This window comes from Gossypium arboreum, chromosome 2 (assembly GCF_025698485.1).
Source record: "Gossypium arboreum isolate Shixiya-1 chromosome 2, ASM2569848v2, whole genome shotgun sequence".
Lineage (NCBI taxonomy): Eukaryota > Viridiplantae > Streptophyta > Magnoliopsida > Malvales > Malvaceae > Gossypium > Gossypium arboreum.
The window spans coordinates 109,329,852-109,350,233 of record NC_069071.1 but is presented as its reverse complement, the minus strand read 5'-3'; the positions used below and the strand labels follow the sequence as shown (position 1 = coordinate 109,350,233).

The 20,382-nt window shown below is 30.3% G+C and overlaps 1 protein-coding gene and 2 long non-coding RNA genes across 4 annotated transcripts; 1 reads left to right on the top strand and 2 right to left on the bottom strand.

Moving 5' to 3' along the window:
* Positions 1-1,410: 1,410 nt before the first annotated feature.
* Positions 1,411-2,263, bottom strand: LOC108466273 (uncharacterized). The gene has a single exon (XM_017766609.2). The coding sequence runs from the start codon at positions 2,236-2,238 to the stop codon at positions 1,621-1,623; it is 618 nt and encodes a 205-aa protein (XP_017622098.1). The 5' UTR covers positions 2,239-2,263; the 3' UTR covers positions 1,411-1,620.
* A 4,380-nt stretch (positions 2,264-6,643) lies between these two features.
* Positions 6,644-9,990, bottom strand: LOC128284041 (uncharacterized). 2 transcript variants are annotated; one of them, XR_008274346.1, is made up of 3 exons: positions 9,725-9,990; positions 9,503-9,601; positions 6,644-6,915 (listed from the first exon to the last, which is right to left on the bottom strand). It is a non-coding gene; the product is annotated as an uncharacterized LOC128284041 (long non-coding RNA). The 2 variants fall into 2 exon arrangements; XR_008274345.1 differs by having other exon boundaries at positions 6,644-6,887.
* A 7,490-nt stretch (positions 9,991-17,480) lies between these two features.
* LOC128285547 (uncharacterized) lies at positions 17,481-19,515 on the top strand. Its single transcript, XR_008276003.1, has 2 exons — positions 17,481-17,574; positions 19,465-19,515. It is a non-coding gene; the product is annotated as an uncharacterized LOC128285547 (long non-coding RNA).
* The last annotated feature ends 867 nt before the right edge of the window (positions 19,516-20,382 follow it).

Here is a 20,382-nt window from a genome sequence, read left to right as displayed (position 1 = left end):
CTATGGAATCTTACTAGATTTATTTCGAATTTTCAACATAACTTCAATATTAGTTTTTAACCATTTGGATATTCTCCACAGTTCTCAAACTCATGGATTGCACGACTAGTGGGCATCGTTCTAAACACAAGTATAAGTATTTATTTGGCCCTCACGTGCTCTTGCATAAGTTGCAACAACTATGTTAGATTTTGCAAGAGAAGTTTCAACAATTAAAAAAGTCGAGCCATGCCCTATCAACCCTATCAGTGACATATGCGAGTATCAACTAGCTAACAACAATTGAGGCCTATTCAAATGAGCATCTATGCTCATGGTAATCAACATACAACACTTTGAAATTTTGATGCCCTTGCTTTGACCCAAACGAATTTTCATGAAGAAGTTGTCATGGTCAATATAGATGTATCACATGCTCTTAAGAGATAATCATTTTATTTGTAAATTAATATTTACAACAAATCAATTAATTTGACAAGTTTAAAAATAATCATCACAATGTAAAATGAAAAATAAATGATAATGCAATTTTAATATTTATATAAATTTTATAACAATGATTTGAATTTAAGTTTTTTTAGGAAGGTTAACATTTGATCAATAAATCACAGATAGGGGTTCATATTTATATAAATTTTCTCATAAATCTTAGTGGTGAGTGTAACGTATCATTGACTTCTACGAAAGTTTTGTATCTAATTAAAGATCTCTTAGTGCAGTCATATTGGCATTGACTATTTCAAAATTATATCGAGTCGGACAAAGAAAAATTCTTTTAATATCTATTTTCCCCATTCACAAGATTCAAAATCAAGACCTTATTTAAAAAATATCAAACTCCTTACCATTCAATCAATTGAACTAATTTATTCATCAAAGTTAAGCTAACTAGGATGTGACTTTGATTATGTCAATGGGTACCTTATGTCACAAGAGCTTCACGCCATGGCGATATACATGTGCCTTTCATCATATATGAGATTCATCAAGATCATCATTCCTTTTTTAGGATTTGGAGTAGGTTCAACAAAATGTTTTTCCTTTAGTTTGCCTTTCTTTGTGGGGCTTCATATCATTGTTTTGATTACATAAGAAGATCCCCCAATTGCTTTGACTTCGTAAAAAATTAGGTATAAAGGAATTAGAACAAGGAACATTATATGTCATTTAGACATTGAATCTAGTACACTTCCCATGACAAAATCAGTGAACTAATAATTAATTTCAGAAGTTCATGTTTCTTACACAAGTTGGTTGAAAAAGTTGGCTTAATTACATTGGTAGAAGTATAACAACTCTATATATAACTTTAATAAATGATGAAGTTACTGATCCCAAATTAACCTAATATATTAATCAAAGTGGATAAGCATTCATCTACCAGCTGTCTCAATGAAAGTGATCATACAATTCTGGAAATTTGCACTGGATTTTTCTCTTCTATTCCAACAAAGGAGGGATTGTCATCACAAATTTAAGGGAAGAATAGGAGTAAGCACCCCACACTCTTATCATGTATACAATTCTCCAAACACAAAATATATAAGAGGTGAAAAGTTTTACTAGGATATAAAATTAACAAAAAAAGAAGGATTATTAGCTAATAATTAAGAAAACCCTTCACATGCTTCTAGCCAACATTTCCTGGAATCTCCTATAAGACTCTTGCTTCTCCAACCTGAACTTTTCATGGCAATTAGCTATAAACATTTCTGCTAGCTTATCAATCTCATTGATATCTATCTCAACAGTAGAATTACCATTACCCTTCTTTTCTTCTAGCCATTGAAGGTAACCTGAAAGCTCAGACTCCACAGTGTCCTCATCACATTGCTGATCAGTTGAAACCACTGAATTCCAGGTTGAATGAGTTGCTTCTAGAACTGGAGCTGGAACTGGTGTTACATGAGAAGAGCACCAATTATAGTGTAGCCTGAATGAACCAAAGAAAAGTTTCTTGTGCTTGTAATTCTTTCTTGTGGTCTTTGAGTTGGAAATCAAATATTGAATAGGCTTGCTTTGTTTACAAATTAGAATGAAAGTAGATTTTGCTTTGGAAAATGCTCGAATTAGACGACAAAACTGAGCATAGACAAGGGTGTGAATTAGAGTTTTGATTTTCATGGAGCCTAAGGTTGAAGATGGTGATTTCAATGAAAAGGCTTGAAGGGGGTGCAAGGTTTTTAGGCAAGAAGGACCAACCACCATTTTTATTGTATAAGGGGAATCCAGAACCATGTTCTCAAATGGAGTTTATAAAGGGTGTTGATTAGTAATTTACACTCAACTTTTGAGTTATTTAAAACACTGCCATCGACTTTGCAGATTTAGGAATACTCTTTGCCTACTTTTGCCTTTTTTCTATGGATTTTAGAATTTGATAAGACATTGTTTGGTTCCAGCAACCATATGTGATTAATAAGTAATCCTATATTCTCTTTCTTGAATACCCTTAGCCTGTATTACAGTCTACTATTAAATTATATTGTGTTTAATTGCTGCTTAACATCAATCAGCTCAGTAATTTCTTTATCAATTTGCTTCATAAGCACATATATCTTGGAATCTTAGGCCATGGCCGGGAAATTTTTGGATTTTGGTAGCAAGCAAATCTCAAGGCTTTTCTTTTCTAATCCCTCACAAGACCCGCTTACATAGTTTGAAATTGTGTCACTTTTTTTCACTGTTTAAAAAGTGTAACTGGGGCCATTCGGGCATTAACCCAAGACTAGTAAAGTAACTTGGACGAGGTCTATCATCTATCGTAGGTTTTAGCATCTAAAAATCTTTAAAAACAGTGTACAAGAAACTCAACATCGGCTATGTTTAAGGCTTATTATCAGCCAAAATTACCACTCCAAGGAATAACATATTGGTTATTTGTTTGCACTCAAACCTTGAAAGTATCATACTTACATGCATCTTATCCACTTTACAATTTGAGATTAGTCATGTTCACCAACTTGCGAGCACTTATTTAGCTATATTGGACAGTCTTGCTCTTATTGTTGTAGCTATAGGAAGTAAATTATGTATAATATTGGGGAGTTGTTGTAGACTTTGGGGAAAAACTAGATTGACTATATACAGTTGAAGATGATAGGGGTTTTGACTTTGCTAATAATTGAGAAACAAAATCCAAACTTGTCACTTTCTTCCAAGATCTTGAAAAGGAAAAGAAGAGTAATAGTGAGAGTTTGGTAGACTTAGAAGATGGGTTTGGATGGGTAATTGGGTGCAATACAGTATGTTTAGCTTATTTTTTGTTTTACGCTACAGTATTGTTATAATATCTAATCTCACCATCACTGTTATTTTTATTTTAATTACATGTAAATATACCACCCATCCAAACTTACTATTATTATGGTAAAAATAGCTTGATTGAGACCCATTATAGCAAATGAAGGTTAAATATAATGATTTTAAAAACAGAAGTTACGGGGCTTGAATTCTACCATAAAATAAAAAGTTAAAAGATTTTACTTGGAATGTGATATCGATATTTTAGTGTTGGGTCCAAGTTAAATTAAAATAAAATAAAGTTAATTTATCTAAGTATTAAGATTATCAAACGTGATGAGTTGTAATATATTAATTGTAAGGGTGCATGACTTGATATTAAAATGATATTTAAGATTTGTTAAATATGAGTTTTCGTCTCTTGGAATTAAATAAAATAATATATTAGGACTAAAATATACTTTTTAATGGTATTATTGACTATATATGAATGAATGAATAAATGGAATGAATTTTTATTTATTTATTTTGGTAAAGTAATATTTATTAATTAATAAAAAATTATAGGAAAAGTTATTTTCCTCAATCCTTATTTATTTTTTCTTTTTACTATGACCCGTAAATGCCTTGTAAATGAAAATTATTAGCTGAAGTGAACCATTAATATTTACAAAGAACCTCAAAAGTTAGTATCAACACATACATTAATGTACACATAATAATTAAAGAAAAAAAGACATTTCAAGCAATGATCACCTTTGAAAAACTACTTTCTACGGTATGAAAAGGATGCACCTAATGCCGTTTGTGCATGCAAAAATGAAGAATGAGTTTCTATATCTGTTCAAGTATAATAAAAACAAGCTTATTATTGCTTGGAAAAGAAATTGCCTCTCTCAAGCTAATAGACTTACAGTGTTCTAATCTACCAAAACGGTCATTCCTTCCTATTTTATGCCATGTCGATTGCTTCTTATAAATATCTTGACAAAGTTTGATAAAATAAACAGAAATTTCCTTTGAGGAGGGATGAAAGATGCAAGGAAAATCCTTCTTTGACCAACAATGGATGATGATCCATCAGAGGTAGACTATGATGATCTTGAAACCTAGTTAACCAACAATGTGAAAACTAAAGCTTTTGAGCTTGAGCTTATATATGCAACACTCCAAGCCATAGCAACAAGGAATTCGTTATTAAGAAGCTGGTTGTGTTCCTTCGAAAGGTTGTTTCTTCTGCTCAAGCTGAGCTTGGCCAGATGATATTTAATGAAATTATTAAGCACGTAGAGACCAAGAATACAAGGCTGGCATCGCCTTTCTCCTCCCTCACATTCTAGATTCTTATGAAGCAAAGGTCGGAGAGAGTTGACATAGAAGAAGCCTATGCTTCCTAAATTGAAGTATTCTTTCAAGTGGCAGGAAAACATGTTGTAGTAGATTTTGAGGAGATAATTCCAAATGAAGATAGTGAGAGTTTTGGTTGCTAGCTAGGTGATTGCCGGTTCTTTTTAAAGAATTGTTTTTAAAAAAATTGAAGTTCTTTTTTGATGTCGATGAACTTGAAGTTTTTTTTTTTTGGAGAATTTTTTTGATAATGATACTAATAATATTTCGATATGTACTTGGTGGTGAAATGTCGCCAATATATTATTTGATGATTCCTCATCTTTTTTGATATACTATTAAAGGTTTTGTCGAAAAATGTCGAAAGAAGAGATTGTTAGTGCTATATATAACTGAGAAAAATTGGTATAGCTTGCCATACTTGATTGACATATTTTAATTAAATTGTTTTAGTTCCTTTAATTGATATTTTTAATATAATCAAAGTTCCCTTAAATAGAAAAGTTTATCTTCACAGAGTTTTGATATCGAGAACATCTTTACCACCGTGTTGATTATCAGAAAATCTTTTTAAGTGACTATTTTAGTGGAATAAGTGAATTCAACAAGTCTTTTTACCCTTATACATTGACAACTCGGTTAGGTTATTTAGATGGATTGAAGAGCACGTTAATTGTTTAAATAGAAACTTTTTTTATTACTGTATAATTGTATGTAAATAAAATTGAATCAATCAATTTACACTATTTTTGAGAAGAAATGGTTTAGATTTAGCGAGTGAAATGAACTTAAATCTTAACTTGTAATTTTATCTAAAATACGGTATTAATAGCTGATTAGTTCAATTAATTGGATCTAAACAAAAACTATATTATGGTGCGGTTGTATCAAAGTTAAATATTGAAAAAGTCATTTTTTCTGACAGACAAAAGATCATGTTTTCTTTAATTTCCATTGAAGGTGCTGGGATTTTAACAATTCATCAGTTCAAATCCCTGTAATGTCAGGATCCATTGTTGAATGTGAGGAATCTAATCCACAAATAACAAAATGAGATGCCCATTGCCATGAGAAAGGCATCCTTTGGAACATTTCAACTAAGCTGTCACGTCAAACATAATCCTGGGCAAATAATCAAGATTTGTATCTCAAATAACAACAGATTTTCAAGATAAAAACTCCTCACAAAACATGAACAGCTAAACCCATATAAAAAACGATCACAAGTTCGTTAAACCAAGATCTGTCAATGAATTGTAAAGTTATTACAAGATAAGATTTTGTATTTTTTTTTTCTCTCCTGACATTACCAGGGATGTTTCAAGAGAATCTATGGAACACAGTGAAATAAAGCAAAGGGTTTTGCTTGGTGACAGGTGAGGGGAAAAAAAAAAAACCAAACCAACTTTAATATGTTAGATAAAGATAAAATCAATGACATTGGAAGATTGCAATGCATCATCTTTTCTTTATTTGATTCCCTCAGAATAACTTGTGGTAACCATAAAATGTCCCTTGTAATTCAACATTTCAACTTTCAACTTTCCACCCCCTGCCCTACCTTGTCTTGGTCCTCTTCTGTTTTCAGTTTTCTGTTCTGTTTGGTTTTGGATCAACACTGCCTTTAAAAGAAGCATGAAAATTTGGGTAAAAGAAGGTCTATAGTACGGAATTCATTTTTGGTCCATCTACATTTTTGTTAATTTTATGTGTGTCTGTCATCTTCTTTCCACCTCATGTACCTTAAAATCATTGCATTTAACTCGACTTTATTTCATAAGTATAGGTTAACTACAAGGGTTCGGGTTATCTTATAATTAGTTGACTGAATATGCCATATCCCTCACTTAAAAATGCTACTCCACCTAGTAAAATTAACAGATTTTTTCCCATTTTTTACAAAATCTAGGACCAACCTGAACTTCACACTATGGTACAAGGACATATATTAAAAGTAGGGAAAATTTGCTACCAACATGCCAAAATCTAGGCAGAAGCAATAGAACATCAAAGGAAAGAAAAGAAAATTGCAGAAATAGATTGGAAAAGAAAAAAGAAAAAAACAATAGAGCTAATCTCAAGCATTGACAGATTTTAAAACCATTCATCCTTTGTTTTCACTTTTGGTTGGTACATTTTAAAATCAGTGGGGGGCTTCAAACAACAGCAAGTCTTTGCCAGTTCCCAAAGATGCACTCGACTTTCAGCTTCTGCAACCTGCAGTGATTGTCATCTCTTCCTCACTTTATCAGTCTTCTGACACTTGCACTTTCACTAGTGCCATGGATTTCTGGCAACTGTTTTTATTTCAAACGAGGTCGATTTCTATGAATAAAAAAACTAGTTATAAATATTAAAATTCTAATAATTTGAATTAAGTTTTGGGCTTGAATGAGAGATTTTAGTGCCCTTTTCTTAGTTTCAATAATGGTACTTTAAACCACAAGTTTTTCATCCGAATTTAAATTTTAGAAACCACATCATTAAGAGATGTAGTAATGAAATCTGAACATAAACAATAAAAAAAAAAAACTTTTTCCTGTACTATGACCCAATGGGGCCCGGAATATCATGCCGATATCTTTTACTTTTCTCTGTTCTTTTCTTTATGCAAAGTTTTATTCTAACCTCTTAAGATTAAAAACATGAAACTTCTTTATGCAAAGTTAATATGATTTCGGAATAACATACATTAAATTAAAGAAAGCTTTTATATATATATATATATATATATAGATATATATACAAATCTTACTTCTACTAGTAACTCCATTCAACTCTTAATAATTTCATATGCTTGATTCTTTAGAATATATAATTACGAAATATTATAGTTTACTCACTTTCGAGTAACATGATTAGATGGCAAACGATGACTATAAGCCTAAAATAGATGTTAGTTAAATATAAAATTAGTTAAATTGATTTATACATATGATATCAATCTTTGAAATATATTTTTTCTATTTCCGGAATAAAACATCTTTTGTAACAAATATATGTACATGCAAATGCATATATATATATATATATATACATACATGTTACACATATATAATCCAAGGGGTACAAAAATTCTGGCCCCCCAAAAAGAAAGGGTCCAAAATTATTATATATAATAGATTGCTCCCATGCCATTTTTACAGGTGCAGAAAAGTTAATTATTTCTTTAAACCTTCATCAATATACTTTGAAATTATGTTTGAAATTTAAACAAAAGGGAAATCGATCGGATTCTTGTGGGAAAATACCCAGAAAGATGACACTTCTTTTAATAATTTTTTTAAAGTAACATCTCTTATTAATTTGGAAATGCTTATTCCATTGAGAATAAACACTAACAAAAATCTAACCGGTTACACCAATAATAGGGCTAATGGTACTTACGGGTTGCAAAGTGATAACGATAATCGTTCAAAATACAATACGTGAAGTGCAAATGATATTCTCAGATGTAAAATGTAACATACACAATACATATGTCATAATTATGCAGTATTATTATCTATATCTTATGACATGTTATTTATACCTAACTAGTTTCACACCTGATTTACAAGGCTATAATCAATGTTCTTTATTCGTACAAAATTATAATCACATAATAAGCTATTAACATCGCTAAAATGAAGTTAACCATACCTTTAACTCACTATTTAACATGTTTATGATCACTATAAAGCCATGCTTGTTTGCTATCTCTTCAATCAAACAACAATAACACCATTATATAAATTCACTTTTACATTTATATAAATTCTATATTCAAGATAGTTCATAAGTTCTTTAGTTCATCATTTAATAATTCTTTTCGCATCCTTATTCATCAATCACATAATTTTAAAAGCTCTTTTGAACAACTATTAAGCTCTTTAAACAGTACTCTCTTCTTCATGTAGATATCACATCTTATCAATTTATTCCATACTAAAGTTAAGGGTTAATGGTAAGTACTCCAACTTTTTTTTTTAAAAAAAATCAATTAAATCCCTTTAAAATTTTTGCACCCAATTGAACTTTTGAACTAAAAAAACTGGCCGATAGGCCCTTTGACTAATGTTGACCATTAGAAATAAGTACACAATGAATTTAGATAAATTTTTGTACAAATTCATTTGAATTTGGACACCATTTTATCCAAATACAATCTGAAATTATAAAAAATAAAATTATTATAAATTAATTAAAAAATAATATTTTATAAAATTTATAAAAATAGTTTATTTTTTATATTTTAAATCTGAAAACAAGCATCACCAACTTATATCATAAAATCAAGATTAATAATTTTTTGTTATATTTTTACCCTCATTTTTCAATTTGAGCAAGTTATATTAGTCAAATAATTTGATCAAAATGAGAAAATTATTTTTTCAAATTTTTATGGTTTTAATAAATTATTTCTATAAATTTTATAAAAAATTAAAATTTTAACCAATATCTAATATATTTTATAAATTTTAATAATTTTATAAAAAAATATGTTTCTTTTATAATTATAGAATGAATCTAGACAAATCGGTGTCTTAATCAAATGAACCTTCTGGACAATAGATTTATTGTGTACTTATTTTTAAAATCTTTTTATCTTTTTATTTTTTGTTGATGTGATAATGTCAAGTCAACAATCAATGCTATCATGGCATTTGTTAACAGTTACGTCAACAAATCGATATTAACATGACGTATGTTAACAACCATGTTAACGTTGCCATTAAATATTAGCGGACAACGTTAATCAAAAGGTCTATTTAACTAATTTAATTAGTTAAAGGTTCAATTGAAAGAGCGTACTTGATTTTTAAAAAATTCACGACTTATTTTACCATTAAGCCTAAAGTTATCTATTACCTCACATTTTAGCCACATTAATAATCAATAATAAACACACTAGAAATCATGGAGCGCTAACCTTGATTAAGCTTCCAAAATACCAATTCCCACCTTTCAAGCTATCAATCTACCACTTTAGTCTTTCCTTTACTTGCTCCTTCTCCAAGAGTTTCCTTAGCTTCAAAATATACACATATACAACATTAAGACCTTAATCACTATAAGACAACACAATGACAAATTCCAAATTCCAAATTTTCAATTCAAGGTTTATGAATGTATGAATGGCACAACTTCTTACCTTTCTCCTTCCAAGACCCCACCTTGACGACAATCAAGTCTCCAAATTAACCTCTCTTGACATGGGTAATAAAGCTACTTAAACTTAGCATCATCCTTTTAATCAAAATAACACTGAAATTCATAAGAATGAAGAGATGGACTTAGTTTGGCTAGGTTCTCCCTTCTTTTCCTCTAATTCCTTAGTCTTAGCCGAATAAAGATGGTGAGAAAATGTCTTAAGGAAGGTTCTAAATATTTCCTTAGTGGTTTCTCATCACATTCCACTAACATAAACCATGTACAAGATTCATTCAAGCTTAAATTTGGTGGAGATTAACGGTCTAGATGGAGTTCCTCCAATAATGGCTTACCCATGGTCTTATTGCAACTTTAGTCCTTGGAAAAATCTTAATATTAGTCCTCTTCATTCCACTTTAATGACAATTCTCTATATCTCACATTCATACCTTATGCTTTAAACTTTTTACAAGTTAGTCTATACCCCGATTCAATATTTCATGTTTAAATTCGATTAACGATATTTATCAGTGTCTAATTTAATCTGACAATATAATATGAATAATGAAATGCATGTTCTTGGGAATTTAATTAATTATATCCTAAAATGGTGAAAATTATAAATGTCAAAAATTTTGAGGCATTACAGTGACAATTATGTTCTTTACCAAGAACAACAAAAGTGAAAGTGGAAGTAAAAACATCAACTTTAAGTACTTATCCTTCGAAATGCTCATTGAAACACATATACAAAACTGATGATTGTTGATCCTCTAAAAAAGACATACCATCAAACTTGTTCAGGATTACGTGGTTGAAATGAAATTATCCCTACAACTGTCACTAATGTTTTATTTAGTTTTTTTTCTCAATTTGGTTTAAAATTCAAAATTCGTTCTAAAAGGTGAGAATTTAGGTAAAAATATAACCTCAAAAAAATAGAGAAACTAGCATGGCTTAACGGGCTACCCTTTTCTTTCCCTGATATCCTCAACCGGCCCTCCCAATAATCCCTAATATTAACACCTTTAAATCCCTTCTCCACTCCAACACCCACCGGCCACCACCATCGTCGTTGACCACTCCGATCACCACCGATCCACCACACACCCACTGGTTCATCATCGTTCACCAATCACCACTATGGCTTCTTGACTAAGAAACCGAAGGTAACAACCCTTATGGCGATTGATATAGCTTGAAGCCTTGGGTCTCCTTTAAGTCCATTCTCAGTCACAAATATTTCCACCATTTTTGAACTTTTTTCTTTCAACTCTCTTAATTTTTTTTTTTAAAGCTCTGCCTTTGATTTATAGGAGGAGAATTAAAAAAAAAAAAAGGGGGTTCTCTTTTCCCTCCTAAAAATTGAACTAAAAAGATGAAATCTTGTGTTAGTTGCAATTGTTTAATGTTTATGCTTGAGATATATATACCCACAGAGATAGAAACTATTCACCTTGATTTTTGCCCATAAATATGGATTCACCAGCCATGGATTTCGTCTCTAAGCTTCCCCTTTAGTGCCTACTGATACTTATTTTCTCTCCACTATAGTTGCGATTTCTAAGTGGGAGTTTCAGATGTATTATCTTATCTTCAGATCTAATTTGTTTATGGGTTGTTCTGATTTGAATTTTATTATGCTCTAAAACAATTAAGTTCTTTTAATGTATCTTTCTGTTGTTATGATTTTCGGGATTGATTACCTTTTGTGGGTATCTCTTGGATTTTTTCATCTTTCCCTATGAAATTCTAGAAAAATTGTTTTATTTTTGTTTGGGATTAACTCCTTTCTAGAGAGTATTGTTTGTTGCATCCTTCAACAATTCTATGAAGCCATATTATGGCTTTTGTTATTTAAGAATTCTAATTCTTGAACATTATTGGTTTTTCTTGAATCAAAATCTAAGTTAATTTTTCGGTCCGAGTAAAACCCAGTCCTATCAATCAAGCCTACAATTTTGATAGGACTTATCATGATACCTCTGTTTTAACTATATACATTTACTATCATGACTCGTTTAAATATATTCTGCTACTTAAATATATGATGTATAAAAATATTAATAAAGATAGTGATAAATACTAAAATTATATATTAATTATAGTTTAATATGTAATTATATATATAAATAATTATATTTATCCAATATAAAAATAAATTAATGGATTTATTTCTTTAAATATATATGATTAAATCAAAATTAAATTATTAAGTATACATTTGAACCACAATTAAAATTTCACGTACATAATTACACCAAATTAAAATTCATACATACAATTATATATTATACCAAAATTCATTTATAATTTTAATATTTATCTCTTAAAGATATTGTTATAAAGTTCAGACAAAGTGAAAGAATGTTAGAATATTTATTTATTAAATAAAAATTTTAACATATACAAGTGATGCTTAATTTTATAATACAAATTAAATAGTTTTATATATTTATAGTAATTACCATTAAGTAAAAGTTTTGACTTGGGTAAGTATCATATTTTACTGAGATTAAATACAATGAGAGGGAGAATTTGATGGTAGCTACTAGACTTAATCATAGGTTGGCTCACCTATTCAAAAAGTGAGAGAGTGGGTAAAAATAGAGATTCAAAAAATGAGTTTAGACAAAAATTATGTTTTTTAAATGGACCGAGTCTTGGGAAATTTTTTTTTTATCTGAGCTTGGTCCAAATTACATGCCTATACTATTTTTAAATTTTTTTTAATTTGTTGGGAAACATTAATTTTAATTTTTCAATATATTTGATGAATTATAATTTTTAAATTTATTTTTATATAAAAAATTTATTAAGGTCGGGTCAGATCAGGCTCAAGTTTAACATTTTTAATATGAGTCGGGTTTGGAAAAAATTTTAGGCCAAATTTTCGACTAAAATCTAAAAAGCGGACTTAAAATTATGTATCAATCCGACTCATAATCAGGTCTAGTAACTACCCTACCTTATGTCTTTTACTTTCTCAAAATTCTTTTTACCTATATTAGCGGAGAGTTTTTCATAAGCCTTATTAGATACAATCCATCAATCAATTTCATCTATATGGTAGTTATGATTTATGGGTAGCTCTTTGAGTATATAGGTTGAACATCAATTAAGTGCTATGGATAGAGGTTAAATTATTATTTTATTTATTTCTGATTTTGAGATTTTCAATTGTTTAAAATAATTATTTTATTTTGGAATCTAGGATGTAAATTCCAGTTGTTAGACCCTTTTTCTTCCAAGCAACAGGTTGGCTCATATTTCTCACATTTTTAGATGGAATGTGAAGTTTACGAAACAAAATAAATTAAAATCTCCGTTAAAACATTCTTTGCTGGAGGTATAGGTAAGGTAGTCCAACATTGCCACCAAATTGGCATCCAAGCAGTCCTATCACTTGTATTTCCCTTCGTCCTTTTAATTATATAATTAACCCCTGCTTTGATTTCTCCTTCTCCTTTTCTTTTTTCCTTTAATTATGAACCACTGCCACTAGGATTATCAACAGGAAAAACTCATCATAATAGAAAAGTATTATCATGAGAATTGTTCTCCCATGAAGCATGGAAATCATGCTATATATGGATAAATTGCCATCTAAATGTAGTCTCCCAAAAATAAAACATTTTTCATATCATTTTCTTGTTGGAATTTGTGGCTTTCATGATCATTTATTTAAATATATTGACCAAATTTATGTATTTTTTATGTTGAAAGTAAAATTAAAATACATATATTAAAATTTTGCGAGTCTATTAATCGAATTATGTATTCTTAATGATTAACGATAGTTAACGTTAATCTTCCTAATTTAATTGTATCACATTAAAATGATTCATATAATTGTACATTTATATATAATAGGAGGAAGAATAAGGCATGTGTATTGACACCATAATGAGTTGTTTCTTATAAAAGTACTATATATAGAGCCTTTTATCCGTTTCTCTACTCAGCTAAATTTGTGAGTTTTCCCAATACTTAAAATCAAACATCAAAGTGAGTAAGGAGATAAGAGATCATGCGTGAATCATAATATAAATCAAGTTTCTGTTGAAACAAATAGTTAGTTTGTTAGTTTCAATTAGTTAGAGTTAGTTAGCAGATGACAATTTTTTCTTTTTCTTGGATGATAGTTTGATAACTGTATATATTTTTGTAAATCATTTTGTAAGATATATGAATGAAAAATCAAATGAATTTTTTAGGTTTCTCAATTTTTAACATGGTATCAGAGCAAGTTTTTTCCTTCAAATTTCCTAATCAGATTCCCCCAATTGTGTTTATTTTTTTTCATTGAGTTCAATTAAGGTTTCAGGCGTGAAGCATGAAAGGCATCGTTGATTTCAATCATCCATTGTTTCTACACCTCTCAGATACGCTAAGAGTGCATCTAGTCTCTCATTAGCTTGTGCGTTTGAAAAACTATATATATGGAGCAAATCGATGTGGATTGCCCTTCTTGTAAAAAAACAAGCTGGGATTCATTGATGAAACTATCACAAAGACGATTCACTACAGGAAAATAGACTTTTAGCGGCGCTTTTAGTGGCGTTTTAACAAAAAATGCCGCAAATAATATACATTAGCGGCGTTTGTTCGAAACGCCACTAAAAGCTAAACTATAGTGGCGTTTTGCCAAAACGCCACTAAAATCAGTCAATAGCGGCGTTTTATCAAAACGCCACTAAAAGTCGATCAATAGCGGCGTTTTAATCTCAAACGCCACTAAATTGCGGCGTTTTTGTCCCAAACGCCACAAAAAACTGATCAATTGTGGCGTTTTTATCCAAAACGCCACTAAAAACTGATTAATAGCGGCGTTTTTAGTCCAAACGCCGCAAAAAGTTTAGAGCATTTTTAGTAGGTAGGCACTCGTTTTGATTTGATCTGATTTAATTTTCATATTATTTTCTTATTTTTATTTTGAATTTAATTTGATTATTTTTGTATTTAAAGCTAACTTTATAAAAAAATGGGAACTACACTATTCATCACTTAGCTATGAGAAAGTTTCATTTTTGTTACTTAATTATGAAAAGTTACAAATTGATAACTAAACTATTTACAAATTTTTATTTAAGTTACCAAGCTGTTAAAATCGACGTTTTATGGCTTTCTGTAAACCCTTAAATCTTAAACATTAAACCCTAAACCCTAAATTTTAAATCATAAAACATAAACACTAATCTATAAACTCCAAAACCCTAAACCCCCCCACAAGAAATCATATGGATCATGTTGATGTGTATATATATAGATATTAATGTAAAAGCTTATGTTTATAATAAATTGTGGAAGAAGTACTTAATATTGATTAAATTTATTTTTAGATTTAGGGTTTAGGATTTAAGGTTTAAAGCCTATGGTTTAGGGTTCAATGGTAGAATTAATATATATATTTTAAGTTTATGGTTTAGGCCGGTTCAATGGTATAGTATATATATTAAGTTAATGGTATGGGTCGGGTTTGTTATCTTGGATTTGGGGTATAGTGTTTTAAATTAGTTTGTTGTTTGGGGTTTGGTACTATTTTAAAGTATTAATTTAGGGTTTAGGGTCTTAATATTTAAGGTTATAAGGGTTAGTGTTAGGGTTTAAGGGTTAATTGATTAAATGATGTTCTGGTTGAATCTAGGTTTTGGAGTGCTCGTAGTGTGGTTTAATTAAATACTTGATCTCATGTTTATACATGTATTTACGATGTATATGTTTATATTCCCAGATAATTACGCATGGATTTAGTATTATACGAATATATATATATATATTTTTATTTGAATTCATTTCATGTTTTAAATAATTATTAGAAATTATTTACCTAAAATTTAAATATTAAATATTTAAATAATAATTATTCAATATAATTTAATTTTTTTCAAATTAGATATATTGTTTGAAAGTAAACAAAATTAGTTTAAAAGGAATTTAAGAAATAATTAAACTATTAAAATTTAAATGCATTAGTGGCGTTTTTGTAAAAAACGCCGCAAAAAAATTTCAAATCAGGCAAAACGAAGTCGTTTTATGATTTGTGTCTTGAGAGACATTAGCGGCGTTTTTACAAAAACGCCACTAAAAAATATAGAATTAGTGGCGCTTATTGAAAAACGCCGCAAAAGAGCATCATCTTTTAAACAAAACGGCGCCGTTTTGTAGGATTTATTAGTGGCGTTTTTTGTGAAGCGCCGCAATAGGTTTGGATTTAGCGGCGCTAGTGTATAAACGCCGCTAATATTATTTTGTTCAGATCAAAGTGTCGTCGTTTTGTTAGTTTATTAGTGGCGTTTATTTGAAACGCCGCAATAGCTTACCCTTTTAGCGGCGCTATTGCAAAAACGCCGCAAATGTTAAATTAAGTTTGTCAAAACATCGTCGTTTTGTTGTCTTCATTTTTGAGACGATAACACTTAGAAATTTTGTCTAAGTCTCCCCAGTTCATTTCCCCTTCCCTCTCTGCCTTACTCCCAAATCCCTAAAGAATCATCACATTTTTTCCCCAATTCGACATCCGAAAATAGCCCATTCTTCCCGGTTTGAAATCCTAAAATCCACCCTTCCCATCGGCCATTGATTTTCCATCTATAGAAAATTGGATTAAGAAAGGAAAGGTTTCAGAAGTTGGCTTCGGGGTTGAAGAAAACAGTTCAAGGTAAGAAAATAGTTCAACGATTAATGATTTGAGCCATTTCAAGGTTTGAAATGTTTTATGAAGTACATGCATCCGTCTGTTTTATGAATTGTTTCTTGCGTTAATATTTTTCAAGCTTATCACACTACAACTTCAAACTGTGTCCAGGTCTTTATTATTTCTTGTATATCCTAAAACATCAGTTGGATTGTATCAAGGTAAAGAGTTGCATGCAATCAACAATGCTCAAGCACTCTTTTATTTTTATTTTTTATTTTTGTATAACTACAAGTGTTCTCATGGTTTTACAGAATCTAATCTTGTTTCGGCGGGTTGGTATGCGCGTAAAGCTTCCCAAAGTTTAAGATGACTTTTTTTTTTTTTACATTTGTGATTACCGCAAATAAAGATAAGAGTTTCTATGCATGTGATATTTGAATGGTTTGATGATAAGTAATTGGGCGTATCAATGTTTTATTGTATGCACCTAAACCGACCTTGATAATGTCAAAGCTGGAGGATAAACGCTCTACAAATATGTGATATTGAAGGCTTTTTAATTACATACTTGTTTATCTTGCGATTGCATGTATTGAATCGAAGAAAGGAAAAATGTTTTGGTCCATGTATAGTGTCATCTAGGCATCTACTTGTTGTTTAACTTAATCTGTGCAAGCAAAACGAGACTAGTCTTTAATAAGAAATTTTGAAAAGAAAAATTAAATAAATAAAAGAGCAAAGAGTAAAAGATTGAATTAAGCGGATTGCGTTGTTCGCTTACTTGATTCTTGAACCAATTTAACAATATGTTATTCCTTTCAGCGAGGTTTATTTTCCATTGGCAAAGCCTTGCTCCAAGTAATTTGCCTCCTTTAGCTTATTGTCTTTGCTTTGTCCCTTTCTTTTATATCTATTCACTAGTAAATTATGAAGTAATTTAATCTTCCATACATTCAAGCTCTTGTGATTGATAGAAAACGGAAGCCTTAAATCATTTCCCACTATATATATCGCATTACTAAGTACCCATGGTTAAAAGTTTTTTTATCTTATTTGATTTACTTAATTGCTTTTCTTTGAAACCTTCAATTAATATGCCGTGCAATGTTCTTCTCATGGACGACTGTGAATGGATGGGGTTCTCTCATTTGGTTTTATCGGGATATCACTATCATACACCAAACACTAAAATGCTCAAATCTAATTTCAAGGTTTCTAACTATCCCTTTTGCCATTTTTATTTACACCTGTAAGTTCTTCTCTGCTCATCTCCTCGATAATTTTTGGGTTCAACGGAAAAGCATATTTCTTTTCTGCTTCAGATTTCAATTTGACTGGTTATTTTCGTTATTTGCTATGTTATAATCTAAGTTCATTCAAGTTTATTATCTGGGTTTGTGTTGCTTGATTCAGTTTTGTACTAAGTGGAGTTGTATTTTCTTTTAATAGCTCCTGCTGGAAAACTGGAATTTGGAAATTTGAATCTTGTTCTTGGAAAGCTTAATAAGAGTTATATATATATATTTATCCATGTGTGTGTTCTATAACTTAGTCAGGTTTAGATGTCGTCTTCGTGATTGAACTTATATGAATTGTTTGTGTGTTTATATAAATACATAATTCTAAATACATAAATTCTGAAGTTTGTGAATTTTATGAATTATTTGTTTTACCCCAAAATTTTATACTAATAAACTAATATAGTAGGAACATTAGTTTTACTGAATTGAGTTGCTGTTTTTATGATGATAGAAAATATAACTCAGGCCCAAAACAAAAATAATTACAATTCATCTTGCGAAGAGGTCTAATATATTGATTCTTAAATTGCATCGCATGCCGGAAAGTTAACATGTAAAACTAAGCTAGCCCTCTAAAAGTGCCGATATTTCAAAAATTCGACAAAATCGATTTCACTTACCTTACATTACAAATGCCTCTATTTGTAGCGAAAATTACTATTGGAGATAGTGAGCTCTCTAAAGCACGATTCAAGTATGAAAAGCACTCCATGTCCAACATATGCACTGCTAACCATGATTTAGTGAACATAAACATGCATGATGTGTAAAATGCTTTGAGCATGTGCAGGTCAAGACCTAAGAAGTATCTTAGATATACATTTGTTTGCATGCTTATGCATAGAAACATACATTGCATCCATGCATCTAAAGGACATATATCGTATGCTAAAACAGCTCAACTAAAGAAAAGAACAAGACCTCATCAATGAATAGAACTCTGGTACAAGCTATGCAACACCTTCATCAATATACCGGTTAACTACGTCACAAACAACATTATTTCAATTAAAAGGCATGCCATCTTTCTAAGAAACAATTGAGCATAGCAGTTGAAGTCAATCCCAACTCATAAGCCTGTTTCCAAATTGGACAGAAGTCCATCGACTCTAAAAGTTTAACCGTGTACTATATTGGTAGCTTCTAGGAGCCGATCATAACAGATTCATAGTAATAGTAGGATTAAACCGGAGATTAGTGATAAGACTTGGCTCTTAAAGCTGAAGATTCTAAGTAATACTATTAATGTATTGGTAAGAGAAATCACAGCAATGGTAAAACAATACGCCTATTGTCCATAAAATCGTCATAAAATGGACCTCAAATAAACTAATATAGTATGCATATGATAGTTACACTTGAGTCTAAATAGCATAGCTTTTAATTGTCCATTCAGCATTCTTGTGTGCTTTTACGCATTTATATTACTAGAAAGTTTGAACCGTTTGTTAGCATTTATATGCGGTATGTTGTTTCGTTCTTGGTTATTATGCCATCCTTACTATTTATGCTCGGTTTCTAGTTGTCGGTTGCACTTTGTGGTTTTACTACTTCAAAACACAAGATCTTTTAGAAATCTTCTTAAAAAATCAATAAGCTAATGATACTCCAAGTGGGCATCAATAAGTTTAGGAACTCAATCATATGCTTCATCTTTCATCATCATTCGGTTATGCGGTACATGATGTTTAGCTATATTATTGTGAATCTATGGATTCTTTTGAGCCTTTAATTCTTAGAACTTATGAAAATATCCGAATACATAAAGCAATTTTTGTTTTTTTCTTACATCTGTTCTAGGTACTGTCCAGCACCTAAATTAATAGTTGTTGCAAATAAATACACCACAACCATTGACATCTGTTCTAGGTACATGTTTCATTGCTTAATTACTTAACTTATTTCTATGCATTTTTCCTTTAAATTACTTAACAAATACTATTTTTTCGACTCCACCTCTGCTTCTCGGTGAGAGTGAAGTAGACCGACTTGTTGAAATTATTAAGGTACGTTTTAGTTCAAAATTCGCATAAAGAATAGTTTCATCATGATGATTTTGAAAAAATCATTTTACTTAGATATATGATTTGGTATGAAGTAATGATAAGTATGGTTTATAATTAGCTTATCTTGGTAAGATTGTTAATTGGTATGATATGCATTTGTGGTTGTTATTTTTACATCTCAAGTGAATTAAGTATGGTTGTTGGATGTGTTTTGGGTATGGTTTATTATTGAATTACATTTTGACTGTAATTTGTTTATTCATTAGTTTCGGAAATGGCAGTGATGAGATGTTATATTTGGTTGATGATAGATAAATAAATACATAAAGTTAATGTTTATGAGTTTTGTGGAGTATGATTTTGCACATGCAAAGTTGGTTTGTTTAAAGCTGTGCATTTTCATGTTTACATACTAATGGTGATTCCATTTTTGTTTTTTAGATGTTCTTTTGGTGCATTTTCATGTTTCTATCCAACTTGGTGTTTCTTGTGCGCTTTTGCCATATTTTGCTAAGGTGTATAGCTTCATTGGCGTGTCTTTGATCCTGGTACAAGTGGGCACTTGCAAAACTGATATAGGTAAAGTTTCTATATTTGCTTAAACTGAAATATATTTGGTGCTACTCTTATAATCTTACATCTATTCTAGGTACTTATCTTTTATTTGCAAGAAACAGATTTAGGTAATGGAAGATGTATGCCTGTGTGTTTG